At 40.0% G+C, this 22966-nt stretch overlaps 1 protein-coding gene across 2 annotated transcripts in view; it reads left to right on the forward strand.

The window, feature by feature from the left end:
* Window positions 1–22966, forward strand: part of SEC24D (SEC24 homolog D, COPII coat complex component) — a 119214-nt gene that overhangs the window by 36315 nt on the left and 59933 nt on the right. For both annotated transcript variants that reach the window (XM_082600376.1, XM_082600377.1), the window contains exons 7-8: window positions 4837–4948; window positions 15078–15205. In XM_082600376.1, the coding sequence (XP_082456502.1) occupies window positions 4837–4948; window positions 15078–15205 (240 nt within the window). The remainder of the gene's footprint in view (window positions 1–4836; window positions 4949–15077; window positions 15206–22966) is intronic.

The raw sequence follows: 22966 nt of genomic DNA on the forward strand, positions 1-22966 counted from the left end.
TTGATTTTGGAGCTTTAATCTGCTGCTTCTGAGGCTGCACAGAGAGATTTCCCTGTCTCTTCTTTGTTCTCACAGCTCCAGGGTCTCAGCTTTGGATTTGGCCCCGCCTCTGCGTGTGGGTCGCCGGAGGGCGTCTGTTCTTCGCTCAGACAGGACGGGTTTAAAGGAGCCACTGATTCGGGGACTCTGGCTCACTCAGGCCGTGGGGGGGGGGAGGGAGGGGCACGCAGTGCGGGGCGAGCCTGCGGCGGCAGCGGCCGACGTGACATTGCACCAGCCCGAGGCGCTCCGTGCGCTTTCCCGGGGAAGCCGTTGCTGGATCCCGGGATCCCGGCAGTGGCCGGTTGCACAGGCTCCCCGGAAGGGGGGCGTGGACAGTGACTTGCGCTCGCACACAGGCCTCGTGGCGGCGGCAGCAGCAGCCCCAGCGTCCCACGCCCGTCTCCGGGGTCCGCACCTTTAGCCGCGGCTCGTGCCCGTCTCTGGAGCTCCTTTAAGCAGCGCTCTTAATCTCCTCTCCTTGCCTCTTCGGCAGCTCCAGTCTTTTTCCCGGACTCCCTCCGGGCTAGCCGTGGTGCACTAACCCCTTCAGGCTCTCTTCCTGCCGCCAGCCCCAGTCCTCTCCCTGCGCTTGACTGAAACCTGATACCTGAGCCTCAGCTCCCAGCCCCCGCCCGCGCCGGCGGCCAAGCAGACAAGACTCTCGGGCTAGTGAGTGCCTGAGGGCACCGATCCTCTGTGCGGGAATCTCTCTGCTTTGCCCTCCGCACCCCTGTTGCTCCGCTCTCCTCCGCTACTCCAAAGCTTTCCCCCTCCGCCACCCACAGTCTCCGCCCGCGAAGGGGCTTCCTAGTGTGTGGAAACCTTTCCGCCTTCACGGCTCCCTCCCACTGGTGCAGGTCCCGTCCCTATCCTTTTGTCTCTGTTTATTCTTTTTTCTTTTGCCCTACCCAGGTATGTGGGGAGTTTCTTGCCTTTTTGGGGGTCCGAGGTCTTCTGTCAGCGTTCAGTAGGTGTTCTGTAGGAGTTGTTCCACGTGTAGATGAATTTCTGATGTATCTGTGGGGAGGAAGGTGATCTCCGCGTCTTACTCTTCCGCCATCTTCACCCACCTCCGATCAGAGCATTTAGTCCATTGACATTTAAAGTAATTATTGATAAGCATGTATTTATTGCTATTTTAAACCTTGTTTTGCAGTTTATTGTGTAGTTCTTTGTTCCTTTCTTCTTTTTGTTTTTCTTTTGTGATTTGATGGTTTTCTTTTGTATTATGTTTAAGTTTCTTTTTGTTTTTTGTGAATCTATTATATGTTTTTGATTTGTGGTTACCCTGGTTTTCAAGTATGTTAACCCATAACTATTTCTACCTTCTTTAGACTCATAGTCATATAAGTTCAAATACATTCTAAAATATCTACATTTTTATGCCCCTCCCCCACATTTCGTGATTTTGATGTCCTATTTTACATCTTCATGTTTATTTATTTTTTGCTGTTCATTATAGTTATAACGCTTTTATAAAAATTTTCTTACTGGCTTATTTAAGTGATCTTCAATCTTTTTATATATTTGCCTCTCCTATTGTGTTTTTCCCTTTCCTATAGATTCTTGCTTATTTTCTGCTTAGAGAAGATCCTTCAATATTTCTTTTAGGTTAGGTTTAGTATTGCTATCTTCTTTTAGTTTTTGCTTGTCTGAGAAATTCTTAGTTTCTCCTTCTGTTCTAAAGGATAATCTTCCTGTGTAGAGCATCCTAGGTTGCAGGTTTTTCCCTTTCAGGACTTTGAATGTATAATGCTACTCCCTTCTGGCCTGCAACATTTCTGCAGACAAATCAGCTGATAACCTTATGGGGGTTCCCTTGTACTGACTCTTTGTTTTTCTCTTACTGCCTTTAGAATCCTCTCTTTATCTTTAACTTTTGCTATTTTAATTATGTTATGTCTCATTGTGGGTCCATTTAAGTTCATCTTGTTTGGGACCCTCTGCACTTCCTGTACCAGGATATCTGTTTCCTTCTTAGGTTTGGGAAGTTTTCAGCCATAAATTCTTCAAATACATTTTTGATCCTCTTTTCTCTTCTCCTTCTGGAACCCCTATTGTATGTATGTTGGCATGCTTTGTATTATCCAGTAGATCTTGTATGTTCCTTTAATTTTTTCTTTTTTTTTTTTTACATTTGTCTTCCTGTCTGCTGTTCTGATTGGGTGATTTCTATTATTTACCTTCCAGATCACTTATTTGTTCTTCTGCATTATTTGGTCTGCTGTTCATTGCCTTTAGCTTGGTGTTTATCTTGGCAATTGAGTTGTCTAATTTTGATTGGTTCCTCTTTATAGTTTCTAGTTCCTTGTTACAGTGACCTGCATTTCTATAGATAAATTTTCTTAATTCCTTCAGCATTTTTATCACCTCATTTTTGAACTTGGGATCTGGTAGACTGGAGTTGTCTTTTTCATTGTTTATTCTTTCAGGGGGTTTCTCCAGTTCTTTTAATTGGGAGTAGTTCCTCTGCTTTTTCATTTTACTTAAATTTCTCTGACTCTATGAATTTAGGAGAAACAGTTATCTACTGTGGTCTTGAAGGGCTTTTTTTATGTGCGAGTGTCCTTGTGTAGACTGTGTGAGTCCAGTATTTTTGATATAAGGGCTGTTTTTAGTATGGATGTCTGCCACGTCTTTCCTCGGGGTGTGCTGGCTGTTGTCCCCTTGATATGGGGTGTGTTCGGTGTTGTGGTGACCAGAGCCTGCACTGGATGTTGGGTGGGGCCTCCTCTTTGCTATGTGGTTGTCACAGCCCTGTCATGGGCAGGGTCAGCTCCCCAGTTGTTGTAGTAGAAGCCCCTAGATCTAGTTCTAAGCTGTGATGCGAGATAGGTGGGACTGGAGTGCTCCTGCTGGGAAAGGAGGCGCTGTATATTCCTCCCCAGGGGCTTTCCGCTGCAGACATGCAATTCTGTGAGGATTCTGTGACACCACCCACCACCTGGTGTGCTTGCCCACAAAGTCCACCACTGCTGGTGTGCCCCCTGGACCTTCCCCCACTGTGGGAGCACTGATAATTGACTGGGATGTCAGCCCCACCTCTGGCGTGTGCCTGCTGCCAAAGCCCACTGCCACCAGAGGCATGACCTGACTTGAGCATGCTGATAATGGGGCTTGTGTGGTGGACCTGTGCTCCATCTTGCGCACACCAACAGTGGCGCCCCCGACCACACTCCAGGCCTCTCGGGCTGCCTCTGTGCAGCCAAACTGAGTCCCCTCCATGGGCCTGTCCACTGAAGCTTATGTTTCAAGACCCAGCCACTGTGCACACCAGGAGGCACATGTTTCGGGCTAGGAAGTGGGACAGCATGGCAGCCCTCAGAGCTGGTCCCTCTCTATGCTGCCTACCAGCAAGCCAGAACCTACACACTCCTCCCGAGCAAAGTCCAGGCCTCTCCAACTCCCTCTCTGTCCCAGCAGACCTCCCAGCAGGGGAAGGAGGTTCCCAGGATGAGAGAACCTTTCCTCCTTCACAGCTCCCTCCCAGGGGCACAGGACTCATCCTGATTCCTCCTTCCTTTTTGTTTTTTGTTTTTTCCCTTTTGTACTACCTGGTTACATGGGGATCCTTCTTGCAGCTTTGATCTTGTGCCAGCTTTCAGCTGGTATTCTCTGAGAATTCTTCCACATGTAGATGTATTTTTGATGTGTTTGTGGGAGGAGGTGAGCTCCACATCCTTCTACTCTGCCATCTTGATCTCCCCTCACATTAATAGTTTCTTTAGGACCGCAGAAACTTCATATCCTCCAACGCTACATGTTGCAGTCTGGGCACTCATCTCATTTCTCCCCTTTTTTCCCCTCTTTTTACTGCCTCCTTTACTTTTCTTTTTTTTTTTTACCTCCTTATCTCTTGTCACTTTTATCCTATAAAGAAAGAAGTGAGGACAGGGAAAAGATAAAGAGGAAGAGAAAGATCCTTTTATTATTAGAATTCCTTCTTAACTCCATGCAACTAGATTTTGCTCATTATTTTAATCCCTAGACAGTTACAACAGAAAGACAATGTTTTGTCTCTATAGTCTTCATCAATAAATGTTTCAGTAGAGAAATATAAGATGTTTCCAAATTAAAGGACAAAACTTAAGGGGACTTCCCTTGAGGTCCAGTGGTTAAGACTGAGCTTCCAATGCAGGGGGCGCGGGTTCAATCCCTGGTTGGGGAACTAAGATCCCATGTGCAGTGTGGCACAGCCAAAAAAAAAATTAGGGACTTTTGTTCTCATTTCTATATGATAGGCAAAAATCATATGGGAACACGATATTGTTTGTTTCTTAAGTCTCAAGGAGCAGGGGTGTGGTGGAGGAAACTTGAAAGGCAAATTGAAGATCAAGAGGGATTTGAGGAGAAAAGTTAAGTCTTCTTCAGCTTATATATTTTAAATCATTTCTTCTGAATTTATTTTTAGCCTTTTAGAGTTTTCTTTAACTTCAAAAAGTATTTTCTTTTTAAAAAAAAAGGTATTTTCAATTTCTTATCCTATGAGAATCTTTTCCCAAAAAACTCTTATCTATGGGCCCAAGAAGCAAATTGAATAAAAATAGAGTTCTCCAAAAGATCAGGTCAGAGCTCAAGAGCATTACAGAATAGAATTTGGAAGCTACTGGCATAAAGTTGTGAAAGTAAGCAAAAGTGGGACTGAAGACATGGTGGGTTCTCAACGAGAGTTTGATCTGAAATGAGCTGAAAGGATTTAGAAAATGCCTTTGTGTGTGTGTGTGTGAATCGTGTGAGGGGAAGGTTGGGAAGTCTTAACCTACGTTAACTTGCTCTTGATCTCTTATTTATCAGATCCAGGTGATCGAGAATGACAGAGCCACCAGAGGGGGACAGGTTTATACCACCAACACCAGAGGCCAGATCCCTCCCCTGGTCACTACAGATTGTGTGATACAAGACCAAGGTACTTCTTTTCAGTTACAGTTTTGACTGAGGTCTTAGTATTTCTCACATTTTTTAAGCAAATACATTGATACCCTTCAATAATGCTGTCTCTGATGGGCAACCCCTTTATAGCTGGTTAACAGGAACTAATTTGCCATTAATCAAGTAAAGAGAAGGTACTGTCGTCTGAGTTCTACTGTATTCTCTGCTTGTAAAAATCTAGAGAGTTTCTGGTGAGATACAGTGCAATGTATCAATTTAAGAAAATTTTAAATGTTAATTTATGCGTTTAAAATTGTTCATGCCCTACTTTGGTTTAATTTATTTACTACAGTGGAAACCTGGCAGGATGACATGAGCAGAGCAGTGGGGGATTGAATACTTGAGTCAGCAGAACTGGTTCTAGTCCCAATGACATTTTTTTCAGCAAGTCCTTTAACATTTGGGGTTCTGGTTTCCTACTTTTAAACTGGGATGAGGAGAGGCTGAGCTCTGTCTCTACTGACTCTGTCCCATGTCTGCTATCAGTTTATATATCTGTCAAGCCTTGTGCAGGTTTGATCTTTCTGGGAATATATTATTCTGTTATTTATGGCAAGTTAAAATATAGCCTGATGAGATGTGGCGTCTCAGATTCTGAATAAACCCTCTTAATGGGTCATATACTCAATCCTGGAAATATAACATTGGTATACAGACAATCGTGTTGTCTCATCTCAAAGTTGTCAAGCCACCAGTTTCCCGATGGGGCTCCCCTCTCTTCAGTCCATCCTCTGTGCTGCCTTGGGCACTGTCCTCATAGGGCAGGCAGCATGGTGAGGCAGAAAGAGCTCCGATTGGGAGCCTCACACGCCTGCACGCAAATCCAGGGTCTCTTCCTTAGTGTCCTGAGCTCTGCTTATCCCACCTCTCTGAACCTTAGTGTCGCCCTCTGTAAGATATTAGGACTAAGACCTGCCCTGCAGGGGCAATGTACGGGTTAGAGATGACTCATGTATGCATGTGTGCACACGTATGTATGTTTATATGTATATAGGGGCTTGACGTGTAGAAGGGGTGATGTAAATCACAGGTGATGTTACTGTTATAGGTATTAATATTAAAACACACTTCAGATTACTTCATTTGCTATTCTAAAAATAATTTGTTCCTGACTACTTACAGAATCCATCCAAACTTGTCAAATGAATTCACATTTGTTAAGCACTTAGGACCTGGTATATAATAGGTTGGGCTCTATGAAACTACTGATTTTTTTTCTATTATTGTTGACCTACAAAAATGGCAATTTCATTTCAACCTAATAGTAAGTGTTACATTCATGTTTTTAATATTTATTTATTTATTTAATATTTTAGTTTGAGGCACTTTACAGACCTAAAGAATATTCCTTAGCAGCCTCATCTCTCATCTGTTTCTTCCTCTGCATCTGCCTCAGCCATACCAAACTCATCCCCTTCCCCTCCTGTCTCTGATTCTCACTTTGTACTATTTTCTCTGCAACAGACTGGGGACTGTTTTTTGTTCACTGTTGTACCCCTAGAAATTCACCTGGTATCTAGAATATAATGGTTGCCCAACAACTGTATTTGGTATATATAAGTGTATTTGGTTGTCTCATCTCAAAGTTGTCAAGCCACCAGTTTCCCGATGGGGCTCCCAAATAACTGTATTTGGTATATATAAGTCTCACCTTTCTAGTTGGGAAATTCTTAGTTCTTCTAAACTCAATTTAATTTTTTCTTCGAAATCTCCTACAGTTTCTTCCCCCACAGTGCTTTGTATTCACTTCTTTCATAGCTCTTATTCCATTAAATTTTACTGTGCTTTGGGTCTGTCTTTCTCACGAGACTATGAGCTACTTAGGAGCAGGATCGTACTTGTTCATTCATTCATTCACTTATTCAGCAAATATTTATTCAGCACCTGTTACCAATGTAGTTAATATTTATTAAGTGCTTGCTATGCATTAAGATGGTCTTCTAAATACTTTGTGTGGGTTAATTCACTTAATCCCCCCTATAACTTAATGAGATAAGCATAAATATCATTCTCATTTTACAGAATGTGAAACGGAGGCGCAGAATGCTTAGGTAGCTTATGCAAGATACGCAGCTAATGGGAAGCAAAACTAGAATTTGAACCCCAGCATTCTGATGCTAGAGCCCATGCTCTTAACCACTCACCTACTGCCTCTATTCAGAAATAAAAGCCACAGTTCTATCCTTAAATGGGTGTACAATCTGGCAGGGAAAAAGAGATAACTTAGTATTAATTAAACTGTTATAATAGCAGGATAAAAGGAATATTACTGTGGGAACTTAAATGTCAGGCAACTAACCCAGCCTGTCCTGCTAGAGTGGGGACAACTAAGCTGAGTCTCAAGTGAGCAGGTGTAAACCAGAACAAAGGTGGAGACGTCGGGAGAGGAAAAGGTTGCCCGGCCGCGGAGTGGATGTGCTAAGGTTTGGCAGTGGGAGAGAGTGTACGTGTTAAGGAGCACCGTGTGCAGAGTTTTTTGTTTTTTGTTTTATTTTTGAACGTAGAGGTGATTTTATTATTGTGGTTAAATACACAAAATAAAATTTGCTGTGTTAATACTTTTTTAAACTAATTAATTTATTTATGGCTGTGTTGGGTCTTCGTTTCTGTGCGAGGGCTTTCTCTAGTTGCGGCAAGCGGGGGCCACTCTTCATTGCGGTGCGCGGGCCTCTCACTATCGTGGCCTCTCTTATTGCAGAGCACAGGCTCCAGACGCACAGGCTCAGTAATTGTGGCGCACAGGCTTAGTTGCTCCGCTGCATATGGGATCTTCCCAGGCCAGGGCTCGAACCCGTGTCCCCTGCATTGGCAGGCAGATTCTCAACCACTGCGCCACCAGGGAAGCCTGCTGTGTTAGTAATTTGTAAGTGTACAATTCAGTGACATTAATTACATTCAGTGTTGTGCACCATCGTGATTATCCATTTCCAGAACGTTTTCATCAACCTGCATTGACACTCAGTACCCAATAAACAATCACTGCCCACTCCTCCACTCCGCCAGCCCCTGGTATCTCGTATTCTACTTTCTGTCTCTATGAATTGGCCTGGCCTAGGTGCCTCACATAAGTGGATTCATACAATATTTGTCCTTCTGTGTCTGGCTTATTTCACTTAGCATAATATTTTCGAAGTTCGTCCATGTTGTAGCATGTATCAGAATTTCATTCCTTTTTAGGGTTGAATGATATTCACTTTTATGTATATGCTGCATTTTGTTTATCCATTTATCTTTTTTTTTTCTTTTTTTCTTTTTGCGGTACACGGGCCTCTCACTGTTGTGGCCTCTCCCGTTGCGGAGCACAGGCTCTGGACGTGCAGGCTCAGCGGCCATGGTTCACAGGCCCAGCCGCTCCGCGGCATGTGGGATCTTCCCGGACTGGGACACGAACCCATGTCCCCTGCATCGGCAGGCGGACTCCCAACCACTGTGCCACCAGGGAAGCCCTCCATTTATCTTTTGAAGGACATTTAGGTTGTTTCCATCTTTTGACTACAGTGAATAGCCATAGCTATGAACATTGGTATACAGGTATCTCTTTGAGTTCCTGCTTTCAGTTCTCTTGGGTGTATACCTAGGAGTGGAACTGCTGGGTCATATGGTACATGTAGGGAAAGAGTATGAGGAAGAAGCAGAAAGAGAAGGAAAGACTAGGATGGCAGGGTCCAGATCATTATCATCTCTCCGTAGCCTGCAGCCCCACCCTTGGCAAAAAGAAAGAGCTGCCTGGCGTGGAGGGAGCCCTGAAGTTGGCCCAGTCACATCCCATTTGCTGTAAAGCCCCTTCCTCTAGCCTGGGTTATTTGCTAATACTTATTAGTAGGCTTTTTTTAAATTGAAGTATAGTTGATTTACAATATCATGTTAGTTTCAACTGTACAGCAGAATGATTCAGTTTTATATAGATTCTTCTTCAGATTCTTTTCCTTTATAGGTTATTACAAAATATTGAGTGGAGTTCCCTGTGCTATGCAGTAGGTCCTTGCTGATTATCTATTTTATACATAGTAGTGTGTATATGTTAGTCCCAACCTCCTAATTTATCCCTCCCCCACCCTCCTTTCCCCTTTGGTAACCATAAGCTTCTTTTCTATGTCTGTGTAAGTCTCTTTCTGTTTTGGAAATAAGTTCATTTCTGTCTTTTTTTTTTTTTTTTTTAGATTCCACATGTAAGTGATATCATATATCACATGATATTTGTCTTTGTCTGGTTTACTTCACTTAGTATGATAATCTCTAGGTCCATCCATGTTGCTGCAAATGGCATTATTTCATTCTTTTTTATGGCTGAGTAATATTCCATTGTATAAATACAGCATATCTTTACCCATTCATCTGTCGATGGACATTTAGGTTGCTTCCATGTCTTGGCTATTGTAAATAGTGCTGCAGTGAACACTGGGGTGCACGTATCTTTTCAAATTATGGTTTTCTCCGGATATACCCCCAGGAGTGGAATTGCAGGATCATATGGTAGCTCTATTTTTAGTTTTTTGAGGAACCTGCATACTGTTCTCCATAGTGACTGCACCAATTTACATTCCCACCAACAGTGTAGGAGGGTTTCCCTTCTCTCCACACCCTCTCCAGCATTTATTATTTGTAGACTTTTTGATGATGGCCATTCTGACTGATGTGAGATGATACCTCATTGTAGTTTTGATTTGCATTTCTCTAATAACTAGGGATGTTAAGCATCTTTTCATGTACCGTTTGGCTATCTGTAGGTCTTTGGAGAAATCTCCATTGAGATCTTCTGCCCATTTTTTTGATTGGGTTGTTTGTTTGCTTGTTTTTGATATTGAACTGCATGAGCTGTTTGTATATTTTGGAGATTAATCCCTTGTTGGTCACATCATTTGCAAATATATTTTCTCCCATTCTATAGATTGTCTTTTCTTCTTGTTGATGGTTTCCTTTGCTGTGCAAAAGCTTTTAAGTTCAATTGGCTCCCATTTGTTTATTTTTGTTTTTATTTCCATTACTCTAGGAGACGGATTGAAAAAGATATTGCTGCAATTTATGTCAAAGAGGGTTCTGCCTATGTTTTCCTCTAGGAGATTTATAGTATTCGGTCTTACATTTAGGTCTTTAACCCATTTTGAGTTTATTTTTGTGTATGGTGTTAGAGAATGTTCTAATTTCATTCTTTTACATGTAGCTGTCCAGGTTTCCCAGCACCGCTTATTGAAGAGACTGTTTTTTCTCCAGTGTATATTCTTGCCTCCTTTGTCGTAGATTAATTGACCATAGGTGCGTGGGTTTATTTCTGGGCATTAGTAGACTTTTTAGGATGTAGCCCAAGGATCTCAGACACACACAGAAATTCACAGATATAAATAAAGTATAGAAACAGAAGGAACCTTGGACTTTGTTTAGTGTGCTCTCTCACTTTACAGACGTGAGGGCACTAAGGCCCAGAGAGGTTAAGTGATTCGCCCAGGGCCACACAGCTGATTAGTGGCAAAGCCAGTGAAGAGAAACACCTACTTCAAGAATATTACTCCTTTGCCTTTGGCTGCAGGATCTAATTTAAGACTCAACTTGTCCTTTGCTTCTGTGCTTCTGCCCATCCTACAAGACCCTGTTCAAGCACTGCATCCTTTGTGTAGTCACCTCTGATCCACGTGGCAGACTCATTGCCTCCCTTGGGCCACTTCATAATCGATTTGCTCTTCTGTGATACTTACCAGCCATGTTGTAATTATCTGTTTTATTATTATTCTCTTCTACCAGACCTTGAAGCCAGAAGCTTCATTCTGTCCTATCTCTAAGCTTCTAGCATGGGGATTGGCTTCATAAATATTTGTTGAATGAATAACTTATTGAATGTTTTTAGTCAGATTATCCCATAAGTTTCTTTATTAAGCATATTAGGAATTTTGGCTCTTAATTACCAAGGTTGCTAAATTATCTACTGTAACCTTACCTTTCATGCCCCACTTCTGTATACTGGCTTAAAAAACAAATTCTTCATTGCTTTTTAAAAATTTTATTCTTTGTGTGCATTATCTTGTTGTAACAAGTTTGTTTAGTCACCTTCACGAGCTCATTCATATGCATATTTCACTGTAAAAGATAAGTGTTTTAAAGATAACAAATACTCAATTTCAATATATTATTGGAAATGTTGAGTAGTGAAAATTGAGTACAATGAAAAAATATACTTTAAAACATTCAAAAATTCTTATTTCCCACTATGTGTAATTTTGTGTGATGATGATAATGAGGAAGATTTTATCTAAGTTATATGAAATATGCAATAATAGGGGTTCAAGCATATTTACATTTACTACCTAATATTGGGTTGGCCAAAAAGTTCCTTCGGGTTTTTCTGTAACATCTTTTAGAAAAACCCGAACGAACTTTTTGGCCAACCTTCTATTCCGGTTGCCAAAACTCTTGTTTTACTCTGTGTTAGTATTCACCTGGATTCTTACAGCAGTGGACCCATCTACCTGTCTCTGATCTTTTTTCCTGCTCCCAGAAGCTATCCAGTACATTCTGAATAGATTAATTTTCTTCAGGTATTTATTTGATCATATTGCTAAAAAATGTCCCCTCATTGCCCCTGGGCAAACAAGATTGGTCTTAACTCCTCATCCAGGATTCAAGACCTGGACCCAGCTTATCTGGGATGTTGTAGAGAATTGTGATAGGTTCTAATACCACTTTTGCCATTTACTAACCCTTTGATTAAGGTAAGTCCCTTAACCTCGCAGTGTCTCAGTTTTCTCCTCTGTAAAATCGGGTCACAGAGTATCAATCTCATAGGTGACTGTGAGGTGAAAGTGAATTTACACATAACAGCCTTAGAATAATGCCTAACCCATTGGCAATTATCGTTATTATTATTATCCTTTTTGTTAGTACCACGTTTCTCCCTTTCCTCTGCAGCAGAGCCCCCGAACTGGATTCAGCCTACAGTCATGTTAATTAATCATACAGAATAATTTGTTTCTATTTGAATTAGTTGCCATTATATAAAAATCAGAATATTTTATGTAAATATCCATATTTCTAGCTGGTCCCCCCAAAATGTAAAATGTGGCAGTAGTAGATTGAAGATGAAAAGAAACTCAGCTTTCTTAGGTCCAGCCTTCCCCTCATTCTGGACCCACCTGTGCAGTGAAACATGGCCAGAGAAAGGCTCACAACCACACTGCAGGGTCTGTTTAAACTCAGAACCATGAACTTCCCAGCACGTTGTCCTTCCCAGGTCCTTTCACTTTTCCACTCTCCTTAGTAACTGTTTCACAATCCCTTCTGAAACCGGTAACCTCCCATCCTTTCTTTCAGCTGCTCTTACTTCCTCCTTTCTGAGAAAAGGGCACAATCAGAAGAGAATTCTCACCATCACATCAACCCCCTGTTGTAATGTGTCCTCAGGCTCTGCCTTCCTGATTTGGCCATAAATGTGCTCTAGTTGTAAGCCAGCCTCTCCTGCTGTGCACTACTGAAGTGTATTGCTACCATAAGTTTCCCTTCTTTATTCTTATGTCATCAATATTTCCCCTTTTACACAAGTATTCCCATCTTTTAAAAAACCTCCTATCTTAAAAAAATTAAAATGTTCTCTTGATCCACTTCTTTTACCAGCTACCCCTCTTTTCTTTGCTCCCCTCCACAATAAAACTTGAAAGGACTATTGCCAATTCCTCGCCTGCCTTTCTCTCCTAAACTCACTCTAGGCAGCCCCACTACCGCACCCCCACTCCTCACTCCCCCATTCCACCAAAATTCTCTCTTCCGGGTCTCCACCACCCTCCACGTTGATAAATCCAACGGTCATGTTGGTCTGGGGGCACCACCTGGCACAGATGCTCCTGCCTTTTCCTTGATGTACTTTCTTCACTTCACCTCCAAGACACCCAGACTCCCTTGTTTTTTCCCTTCTCAGTCTTTAGCTGATTTCTCCTTTTCCTCTGGCTTCTTTATGTTAAGAGGACCAAGGGCTCAGTCCTCGGTCGTCTTCTCTTCTCTGGCCACCGTGATTCCCTGGGTGGTTTTAATCTAGTTTTGTGGTTTCAAATACCATCTATATGCTAAGAACTCCCAAATGTGTATCTCCAGCTCAGCTTTCAGCCCAACACCAAGACTCATGTATCTAATTGTTTACTCAACATCACTGTTTGATTGCTTAATAGATTTCCCAAACGGACATGTCCAAACCCAGATTCCTGATCTCCACCCACACATCTGTTTAAAAAAAATAAAACAAAAAACCCGTTCCCTTCCTGCAGCCTTTCTCTTTTCTGTTGGTGGCAACTTCATGCTTCTGATTCCTCAGGCCAAAAATTTTGGAGTCATCCCTAAACCTGTCCTTCTGTCATACCCCCCATCTTCACACCTCATACATCATGCCCATCAACAGGTAAGCCACTGTACCTTCAAAATATGTCCAGAATCTGCTGCTATCAGGCTGGTTCCTGCCGCCACCCTGTTTCTCACCTTGTTACTGCACAGCCTCCAAACTGGTCTTCCTGGTTCTCCTCCCTATTACAGTCCATCCTGAAAACCACAGGTAGAGTCAACCTAAGTCCGATCACAACACTTTTCTGCTCAAAGCTTGGCAGTGTCTCCGCATTTCATTCGGAGTACAAGCCAGAGGATTTAAAAATGGTATCAAGCATCTAGCTAATCTGGCTTATGTGACTTCTCTGAACTCCTCAGCAGCTGCTGTGCCCCACTTACCCCACTGTCAGGCTCCTGACATTCCTCTACCAGGCCAGGCACGCCCTTGCCCCAGATACCTGCCAGATAAATCCCTTACCACCTTGGAGTCTTTGCTCAAATGTTGCCTTGTGATGAAGACCAACTCTGTAACTATTTAAAATTGCAATCTGCCTTCCACTATGGCACCCCTTAACCAGAAATGCTTTTTTCATAGCATTTATCGTCTTCTAAGGTTCTATATAATTTACTCATTTATTGAGTTTAATACTTATTGTCTATGTCCTCTGCAAGAACATAAGCTCTGCAAGGAAGCACCTAGTCTAAAGCTTAGTAGACACTCAGTAAATAACTGATGTTCTTTTGCCAAAATATATTATAATTTAATTCAAAATTTATTTTAGATAAGTTATTCTGGTGATTTAGAAATATTCTCCATGTCATGGATAGAGTTTTAATTCTCATGTATGCCTTGAAAAAAATATTTGGTCAGGAAACCTAATGTGTTTTTAAAATAGATTAGGGTGTTTAAAAAAATAATATTTCTATTATTTAGAATTTTCATTTCTAAATTGAATTTCAAGTTTAGAAAAAAAAACTCATAGTCAAATGGAATCATATTTGACAAAGTATAACTTGCTGATGTGAAATGGCATACAAATACTTACCTTTCCCATAGCAGGTGTATTGATAGAAGAGGATGAAGAAGAAATTTTATTCTTATGTTTTGTACCTTTGCTTTATTTCTCCCATTGAATCTAAACACCTCTCAAGTCTCTGAGCGGCTATATTAATACCCGGCTTCTGGAAAATAATAATAAGTTTACAATCTCTTTTATATTTTTACAGTAGAATGCAGAGTGTTTTATTTTACAAGAAACTACAGTGTGCTTAGACTGTGGATTGTAAAGTTAGACAATACTACCTTTTTTGTAGAAATCATGAAGAAGTTTTACAAAGAAGACAATGCATTGTCCAGAAGTAACTTTATTTTTTTTAATAAATTTTATTTATTTATTTATTTATTTATTTATGGCTGCTTTGGGTCTTCATTGCTGCACACAGGCTTTCTCTAGTTGAGGCGAGCGGGGGCTACTCTTCATTGCGCTGTGCATTTCTCATTGTGGTGGCTTCTTTTGTCATGGAGCAGAGGCTCTAGGCACGTGGGCTTCAGTAGTTGTGGCACATGGGCTCAGTAGTTGTGGCTCACAGGCTATAGAGCGCAGGCTCAGTAGTTGTGGCACACAGGTATAGTCACTTCGCGGCACGTGGGATCTTCCCAAACCAGGGCTCGGACCTGTGTCCCCTGCATTGGCATTCTTAACCACTGCGCCACCAGGGAAGTCCTAGAGGAACCTTTATAAATATTTAAATATTATAGGGCAGATTTTTTTTCTAAGCAGATTTTAAGTATGCATCCTTGAATATTTCAGGCAATGCGAGTCCTCGATTCATCCGTTGCACAACATACTGTTTCCCATGCACGTCAGATATGGCCAAGCAAGCTCAGATTCCATTAGCTGCCATCATCAAACCCTTTGCCACGATTCCCTCAAACGAGGTAAGTGATAAAAAAAAAATTCAGTAATTTATCAATTCCAGAATTCTTCTTTCATCATTATTTCCCTATGCATTATTCTGTATTGTAAACAGAAAGCTGGAGTGAAAAACATGTAGTCATTCAATTCAATAAGAAAACAAAAATCTGACAAACCATGTTTTTGGCATCCTGTATTCCAAACACTGATGGGCTAGGTCACTTTTTGGCTTAGTGTAACAATGCACATATATGGGAAATATGGACTATCACACAGTGACAAATAACCAAACCTTATGTGAGGCCCTTATGCCCTAGTTCAGGGCCCCAATATCTAGGTGCTCAGGTAAAGGAAGATAATAGAGCCTAAGGTCCTTGGTGTTACTACTACATCTGCTTTAATGATCACTGGACCAAGATGCTCATAAACTCCTATTTAAAGTCAGCATGATTAGAAAGCATGAGGTAGATAAATCTGTATCTTTCAACTGGGGAAGATGTACCCAGTTTATAGTTAATGGGGAAAAAAGACAAGAAGTGGTGTACATTTATGATTTCTGATATTAGGATGCCGTTAGTGGATATTATGATCAGGACATCTACTCTATGCAGCTGCCATTCCTCCTTTTGATACCCCTGAGTGGTGGATACCCACATGCACACGGAGACAGACACAAGGTACTATAGCAGAGCTGGTCAGATGGGAGGTGAAGAAAAGCCTTACTTCTGGCTGGAATTTCCTTACAGTGGTCCAGTAAGCTAGGCTGAACTGAATTCTTGATTCCTTTCGCTCACTAAAAGGCCGAAGCCTCAGATTCTCTTCCCAATTTAAACCTCAGCTTGGCTTTAGTGATCCTTTGAGGTCGGTGATCTAACACACACCTAGAAGCACCTGAGCAAGAGGTAGAGCATCTCTAAGAGAGAATAGATTTGTACCCTTTCTTGGGCCACTCACGCCAGCCGGGATGGGGGGTAAAGTGGCCTGGGATGGGGAGGGGGCTTGCTTTATGTCCCCTCAGGGAGGGGAGAAAGAGTAGAGAGACAGTGTCCACATGGCAGTGGCGTTCATCCCCTTTGAGATGTCCACTTACTCGTTTTATAAGTGTATCAGAATGCCACCATCTCTTCTTTTTGAGAGTATAGTGAACTGGGTTAGAGCTGGGCATAGAGGACAGACTGGGCTATTCCTAAAATCCAGTCTTAAATGCAGTGTGGTCTCGTAGTTGTAAATCAAGAAGTACATTCAGTATTTACTTATTTTAGGCATGGTGTCTTCTATGATGGTCCCAGAAATTTAATGTAATGTTCATAAACTTCTCTTTAAAATCTCTATACTTAATAAACTGGACCAATATATAATGACAAAGAGATCCATGCTAAATAAGATATATGTGTTTTGAATACTAACTAGCTATTTTAACCAGATGTTTTTCAACATTTTATTATGAAAATGTTTGAACATACAGAAAATTTAAAAGAATTTTACAGTGAACACCTATATGCCTGCCACCTAGATTCTACCATTAACATTTAACTACACTTGTTTTATCACACACTGACCCATCTGTCCATCAATCCATCTTTTTTATGCATTTCAAAATGAATTGCAGTTATAAGTATACTTCCCCCTAAATACTGCAGCATGCATATCATTAGCCAGGGTTTTATATTTGGTTATATATTATTTTTCCTTTTGCGACAAAATTCATTTACAGTAAAATGCACATATCTTAAACATTTTACTGAATTTTGACAAATGCGTACACCTGTGTAATCCAAACCCCTGTCAAGATATGGCACATTACTGTCACCCTAGAAAGTTATCTCATGCCCCTCCTCAGTCAGCCTCCCAGCCCTTCTCATAACCTCCCTTCTCTGACAACCATTGTTCTGATTTTTTTTTTCCCACCATAGATTTGTTTTGCCTGTTCTAGGTCTTCATATAAATAGACTTACAGAGTACACATTCTTTTGTGTAAGTTTCTCTCACCCAGCATCATATTTTAAGGAGCCATCACGTTGTTGCCAGTTTCAGTGGTTTGTTCCTTTTTTATTGCTGAACAGTATTTCATTGTGTGGATATACCAGTTTGCTTATCTACTCTTTTACTGATGAACTGCCGGGCTATTTCTGCTTTTTGGCTTTTGTGAATAAAGCAGCTTCTATAAATATTCTAGTACAAGTCTTTCTGTGGATATGTATTCATTTCTCCTGGATTAATACCTGTGAGTAGATTGCTGACTAATGGGGTACATGTTTATTTAGTTTTATAAGAAACTGCCAGATCATTTTCCAAAGTGGTTATATGATTTTACAGTCCTGTCAACATGGTATCTGAGTTCCAGTTGCTCTACATTCTCTCCAACCTTTGGTATTGTCTTTTTAATTTTGGCAGTTCTGATGGCTGTGTAGTAGTATCCATGAGAGATTTTTTTTTTAATCTTGATCCTTTGAACAAAATTAAAAGTACTAGTGAATAGTATAACACCCACGTACATACCACCATCATTAACAAATATTAATATTTTGTCATATTTGCTTAAGATCATTTTCTGAGAACTAAAACTTCATAGCTACATAGGATGTCTCCTCTAATCAGGCTATTCTTCTCTTCCCTCCCACTCCAGACACAAACACTAATGAATTTGATGTGTAATCCTTCCTACATGTGGATTTTATATATTGACTTCATATGCATGTATCCATAACAATATGTAGTGGTTTTTGCTTTTTAATGAATCGGTTACTTTTAAATAAGTAAAATATAAACATTCAAAAGATGAAAAGGGTATACAATGAAAAAGGTCCATTCCTACCCCTCTATTCCACTCCCCACCCTTACAGACAATTTTTACCCATTCTTTGTGATTCCTTCTAGACATAAATATGCATATACCAGCATATCAATATCCATCCTTAAAAAAATAAATATATAAATGATAGTATAGCACGCACACTGTTCGGCCCTGTTCTTTTATCAGTTAATGTGTCTGGCACTTCATTCATGTTGCTACCTACAGAGCGGCCTCATCCTTTGCAACAGCTGTGTAGTATGATATATTAGTAAGACAAACACTGTTGTAACTGTAGGTGTCAATTTTAAGTTACCTACAGATTTCAGAAATGTGAAAACTTAAGAACATGAATCCTAAAATTGAAGGAAATATGTCAACATAAATGTGCATGGGATTGCAGCAGACGTGCATGCTGTCTCACTCATTCCCATACTGTCTGAATCTTTCTACAGTGATCTTCTGTTATTTTCATAATCAGGAGAAGATGACAGTTCTACCCTGAAAGAAATCTAGGCAACAACTTTATTGTGTATCAATATGGGATGGATGCTCCCCAGCAGGGTTAGCTTGAGTGCATCTTGTTCATGGCAATGAGTTGGCAGTTTTCAGCTACATGCTAGCAAAAACCTCTCCTCCCTGCCCCCTCCCCACGAGACAGCTGACCTGGGTCATGCATGCAAGGAACAGAACAAAATTCAACATTCTCCAGACCCCAAACCAGAATGTGTAACCACCCTCTTGTTATCACCATTTCATATTAACAATGAAATTATTCAGTAACGTTTCCTGAAAATGAAACCTTGTATTTAGTTTCTTGGTTGAAAAAAGGTTTCAAACATTAGTCCAAACCTCCCCCTAACTGTATATACACATTCCATATACACACTGAATGTGTGTGCTTTCTATTTTCTGAAGTTGTTTGATCTAACCAAATAGTACCTTCTCACCAGCATAAGGTTTTCCCTTAGTGAAACTTATGCTGTATTTTAGTTTCTGTGCCTTCCAAAGTAATAAGCAGATGAGTTTAGAGTGGTGGCTTATTTTCGGAATCTGACTTAGGGTGAAACTCTGCTTAAGCAAATAACACACTCTAGTCTTTTCATGTTGCTGTAGACCCTGTGTGCTGACCAGGTAAACGTATTTTCTCTATTCAGGCTCTCTCTGTAGAAGCCTTTCCTTTTTTCTTAGACCTTCAAGAACAGGATTACTCAAAGGTATATTTATGTATTATACATATGAATATTTATATATAATTAATTTTTATATATTATATATGTAATTGAGGTAAAATCAATGAACAAAATTGTAAGCTATTTAATGGATATACTGTATTTGAGAAGGATTACTATTTCTTATATAGCAGTGTGTCCTGGGTTGAATGAAGACATTCTCTATTTTAAAGAATACTTTACTTTTATTTGTTGAAATAGACTTAAAGGTGAAAACAAAGAAATGTAAAAGTGATGCTAAAACACCAGGAAGAAGTTCCTAAAGGTTGTGCCCTCGAGAAAGTTGTCTCCCTCTTTGGGCGTTTAACTGGACCTGAACGTGGAGCGCCACTAGCATTAGGGAACCATCACTGCTGCACTCTGCCACTGCCTGGATGAAAGCCTAGGTCACCAAGGATCTGGGCCTTCTTGGCAGCTTCCCCATGTGGTTTCCATGACACCTTTCTGGTGTATTTTTTCCTGCTTCACAAGCAGGGAACATTTTAGTTCCCTTTGTTGTCTTCCTGACATCTAATATTGGGGTTCATTAAGGCTTGGGCTTGGGGTCTCCTCTTTTCTCTCGCATACTCCCTGTCCCCCCAAGGACTAAGTATCATCTGTAACAGCTACTAGAGTAGCTAGAGAGAATAATAGTAGTCAAAACTTATAGAGTATTTATTGAGCACAATTATAAATGTATGTTTATTTATTTCATCCTCACATAAACCTATTTATTGTTCCATTTTAGATATAAGGAAACAGGCACAGAGTTAGATAACTCATTCAGGCCAACGGCTGCTAAGTAACAGAGCTAGGATTCCAAGCCAGGCAGTCAGAACCTGAGTCCCTAACTCTAAATCACTATGCTGTTGCTCCCTTATTCATTCATCCCTGTATCTGTAACCCCGCATTCACATATCCAAATGCCTTTCTGAAATCTCTCCTTGGGTAACTCATAGACCCCTCAAACTTAACATGCTCAGAAGTGAATTTCTGATCTCTACACCCTAAGCCTGTTCATACTTCCACATATCCATAAATGGCATTATCATTTATTTAATTGTTCAAGCCCGAAGCTAAACAATTAGAGCTAATAATAGAAAACAAGGGGCATGCTGATTTTTGATATTTATAACCTATAATAAAGGAAATAAGTTTTAAAGTATGTTTCTTGAAGGTAAATGAATTACATGAATACTGGTATTCTCCCTGTGAGTAGCATTTTAATTTATTTTCCTCTAGAATAAATGGCTTGCTTATTTTTAGGTATAGTAAAACTTTCCTATAAGGAAAATCCAGATAAGGATTTTATTCCTTATCTGACTAATATTACCATCATTACTGCAATTAAAAAAAGATATCCTTCAAGATATCCTGATATGGCATTGATCAAAAGGATTTATTTAGTGCAGTTTTGTGGTTTGTTTTTTTTTAAGTCAGTTCTGTTGTTTGACAGAACCTTTAAAGCATGTCATGGTGTTAGCAACGGACTATAAAAATAAACCTAACCCAGGCAGTTACCATCTGAGAATGTTCCCTGTGAGAGTTTGCTTTGGAGATGTATGCTATTTCCAAGGGCATATCTGTGTCATCTTTGTTTAATATGTCATATTCCTTACCATAAATTTTAACTTTTTTTGGTATGTGTTTTATGTGGAACCCATTGCCATATTTAATATAATTAACTATGAGGTATTTATTCAGCAAAAGTAATCAGTTATCTTGTAAGCTCTTTTGCTTAGTAACCTGTGATTTTATTTTTGATGCCGTATTTTAAGACTGAGGTAGAAATGGTATAGATTTCCAGCACAAAGGATTGAAGATTATACTTAATTTTGCATTTTTTAAAAAATAGGAAATCTGTACATTTGGGGCAAGTGCATACATCATCTAATTATACATGAAATTAAATAATTTCACCTATAAACCAGATGGCAGAAGCTTTTACTCCATCTGTGAATAGATTCAGGAATATCTGTATATTTTTTTTAGATTATAAACGGATATAACTGTCAAAGTAATTTCCTTTCGTATTGAATTAGTTTAATCAGATACATTTTTATCCAAGACTTTAAACTTCACTTGATTTATAATCCCCTACTTACTTTATAGGAACTGAGCTGGACTTTAGGAACATGGGGAAAAACAAGACCAGTTATTCTTGTCTAGAACGTGTAGAAAATCTGCTGGGACAGAGCTAATTTTTGTACAGTGTGAAAAAGGCTGTAATGGAAGTAATCTCATTCTTGAGTTTAGGTTCAGGGAAATTTTACGTTAGTTATGACTTAATGAGTAAAGAAGTTTGTACTGTTATTAAATACTGTTTAAATTATTTTTCTTCATGATTATTCATATTCTGATAGATTCGGTAGGTATGAAGAAGATGCCATTGGAAAGAAAAAGGGATGGATGTCAGTGAACTGACAAATGAGGTTAACAAAAAGGGAAAAGACTGTAAGAGAATAAACACCAACACATTACGTCCACATCCATCACCTACAGAAAGTGTTGCTTGGTCATGCACTTGACTTAGCCAATCTTGCTGGCATGAGTTGGCAGAGTTTCCACTGCCGTTTAATGCATCAAAGGAAAAAAATTCTGCCTCACTGTAGTATTTTGTTTGTGTATCAACAACTTTTTTTAAAGGAAGATAGCTTGTGAAATGGATGTTATCTGAGTTTTATAGATACAGAAGTTCTACAGGTTCTGGGGCAATGAAAGTCACACAGCTAATAAGTAATGCTGCTGGAACTCGAGTTTCCGAATTCCAAGTTCTTTCAGCAACATCTGTCTTGTTGAGGTTTTATTTGGTTAAACACATAAAATAGCATTCCTTTTTCTTGCTGGCAGTTGTTTTAGCAATGAGCCTCCTGTTTCTGCAAGCTCGTGAGCTATCTTGACATGTCCATCTTAGACCTCTTTTCTTGAAGTCTTTTGACTTCAAGCTTCTGCTTAGTACTCCTTGAAGGCAAAGACCATCCAGAATCTGGCAGTGGGCTGGGCATACAGTAGAGGTCCTAGGTGAGTAAATGCACTCTTCTGAGGGTTGGGTAGACATGACATTTAAAAGACAAAGACAAATCAAGCTACAGAACAGTGGTTGATTTCTAGGTATTTTAGGCTTCTGACAAACCCTGTGGATAAAGAAAAAAATCATTTGAGAGATCATAGATATATTCTATCACATTAATGAGAGAGGTTATATTTCATTATAGAGCAGAACAGCTAAACAAGTAGGAAGAATTGTTGATCATATAAAGATATTTCAGAAACCAATAAAAATTGACTACTTTCTCCAAAGCACCATAGATGGTAACCAATAGGTGGAACACCTATTGGGTCAGGAGCCAGGAAATGACTGTAGGTCTCCGCTGTGCCTTGTATTGTGACCTTGGGCTGCCATTCCCAAGAGGGAGAAGCCTGGCTCCGATGTTCTATAAATCTAGAAGGCTGCTAGTGTCTACTTTACTTTTCCACTCTTTATTGGACTTTCAGCATGGATTACGATGTATTTGTCACACATCCTATGTGTTATTAGAAATATATGTGAATATGTTGTGCAACCCAACCCAAAGGGGTTTCATTTATATTATGCTTTTAGTATAAGAAATCTGTAGTATATTATTCACTTTAAAAAGCACATGAAGATTGTGAGACTATGCATTTTTATATATAGCCCCAATTTAGCTAGCTTTAGTGATAAATATGCTCTGAAATGAAACTGATTACTGCGTAATATTGTGTCCTTTGAAGAACTTAAAGAAGACTTATATCTTAAATTA

This window comes from Mesoplodon mirus, assembly GCF_964341445.2.
Source record: "Mesoplodon mirus genome assembly, chromosome: 2".
Taxonomy (NCBI): Eukaryota; Metazoa; Chordata; class Mammalia; order Artiodactyla; family Ziphiidae; genus Mesoplodon; species Mesoplodon mirus.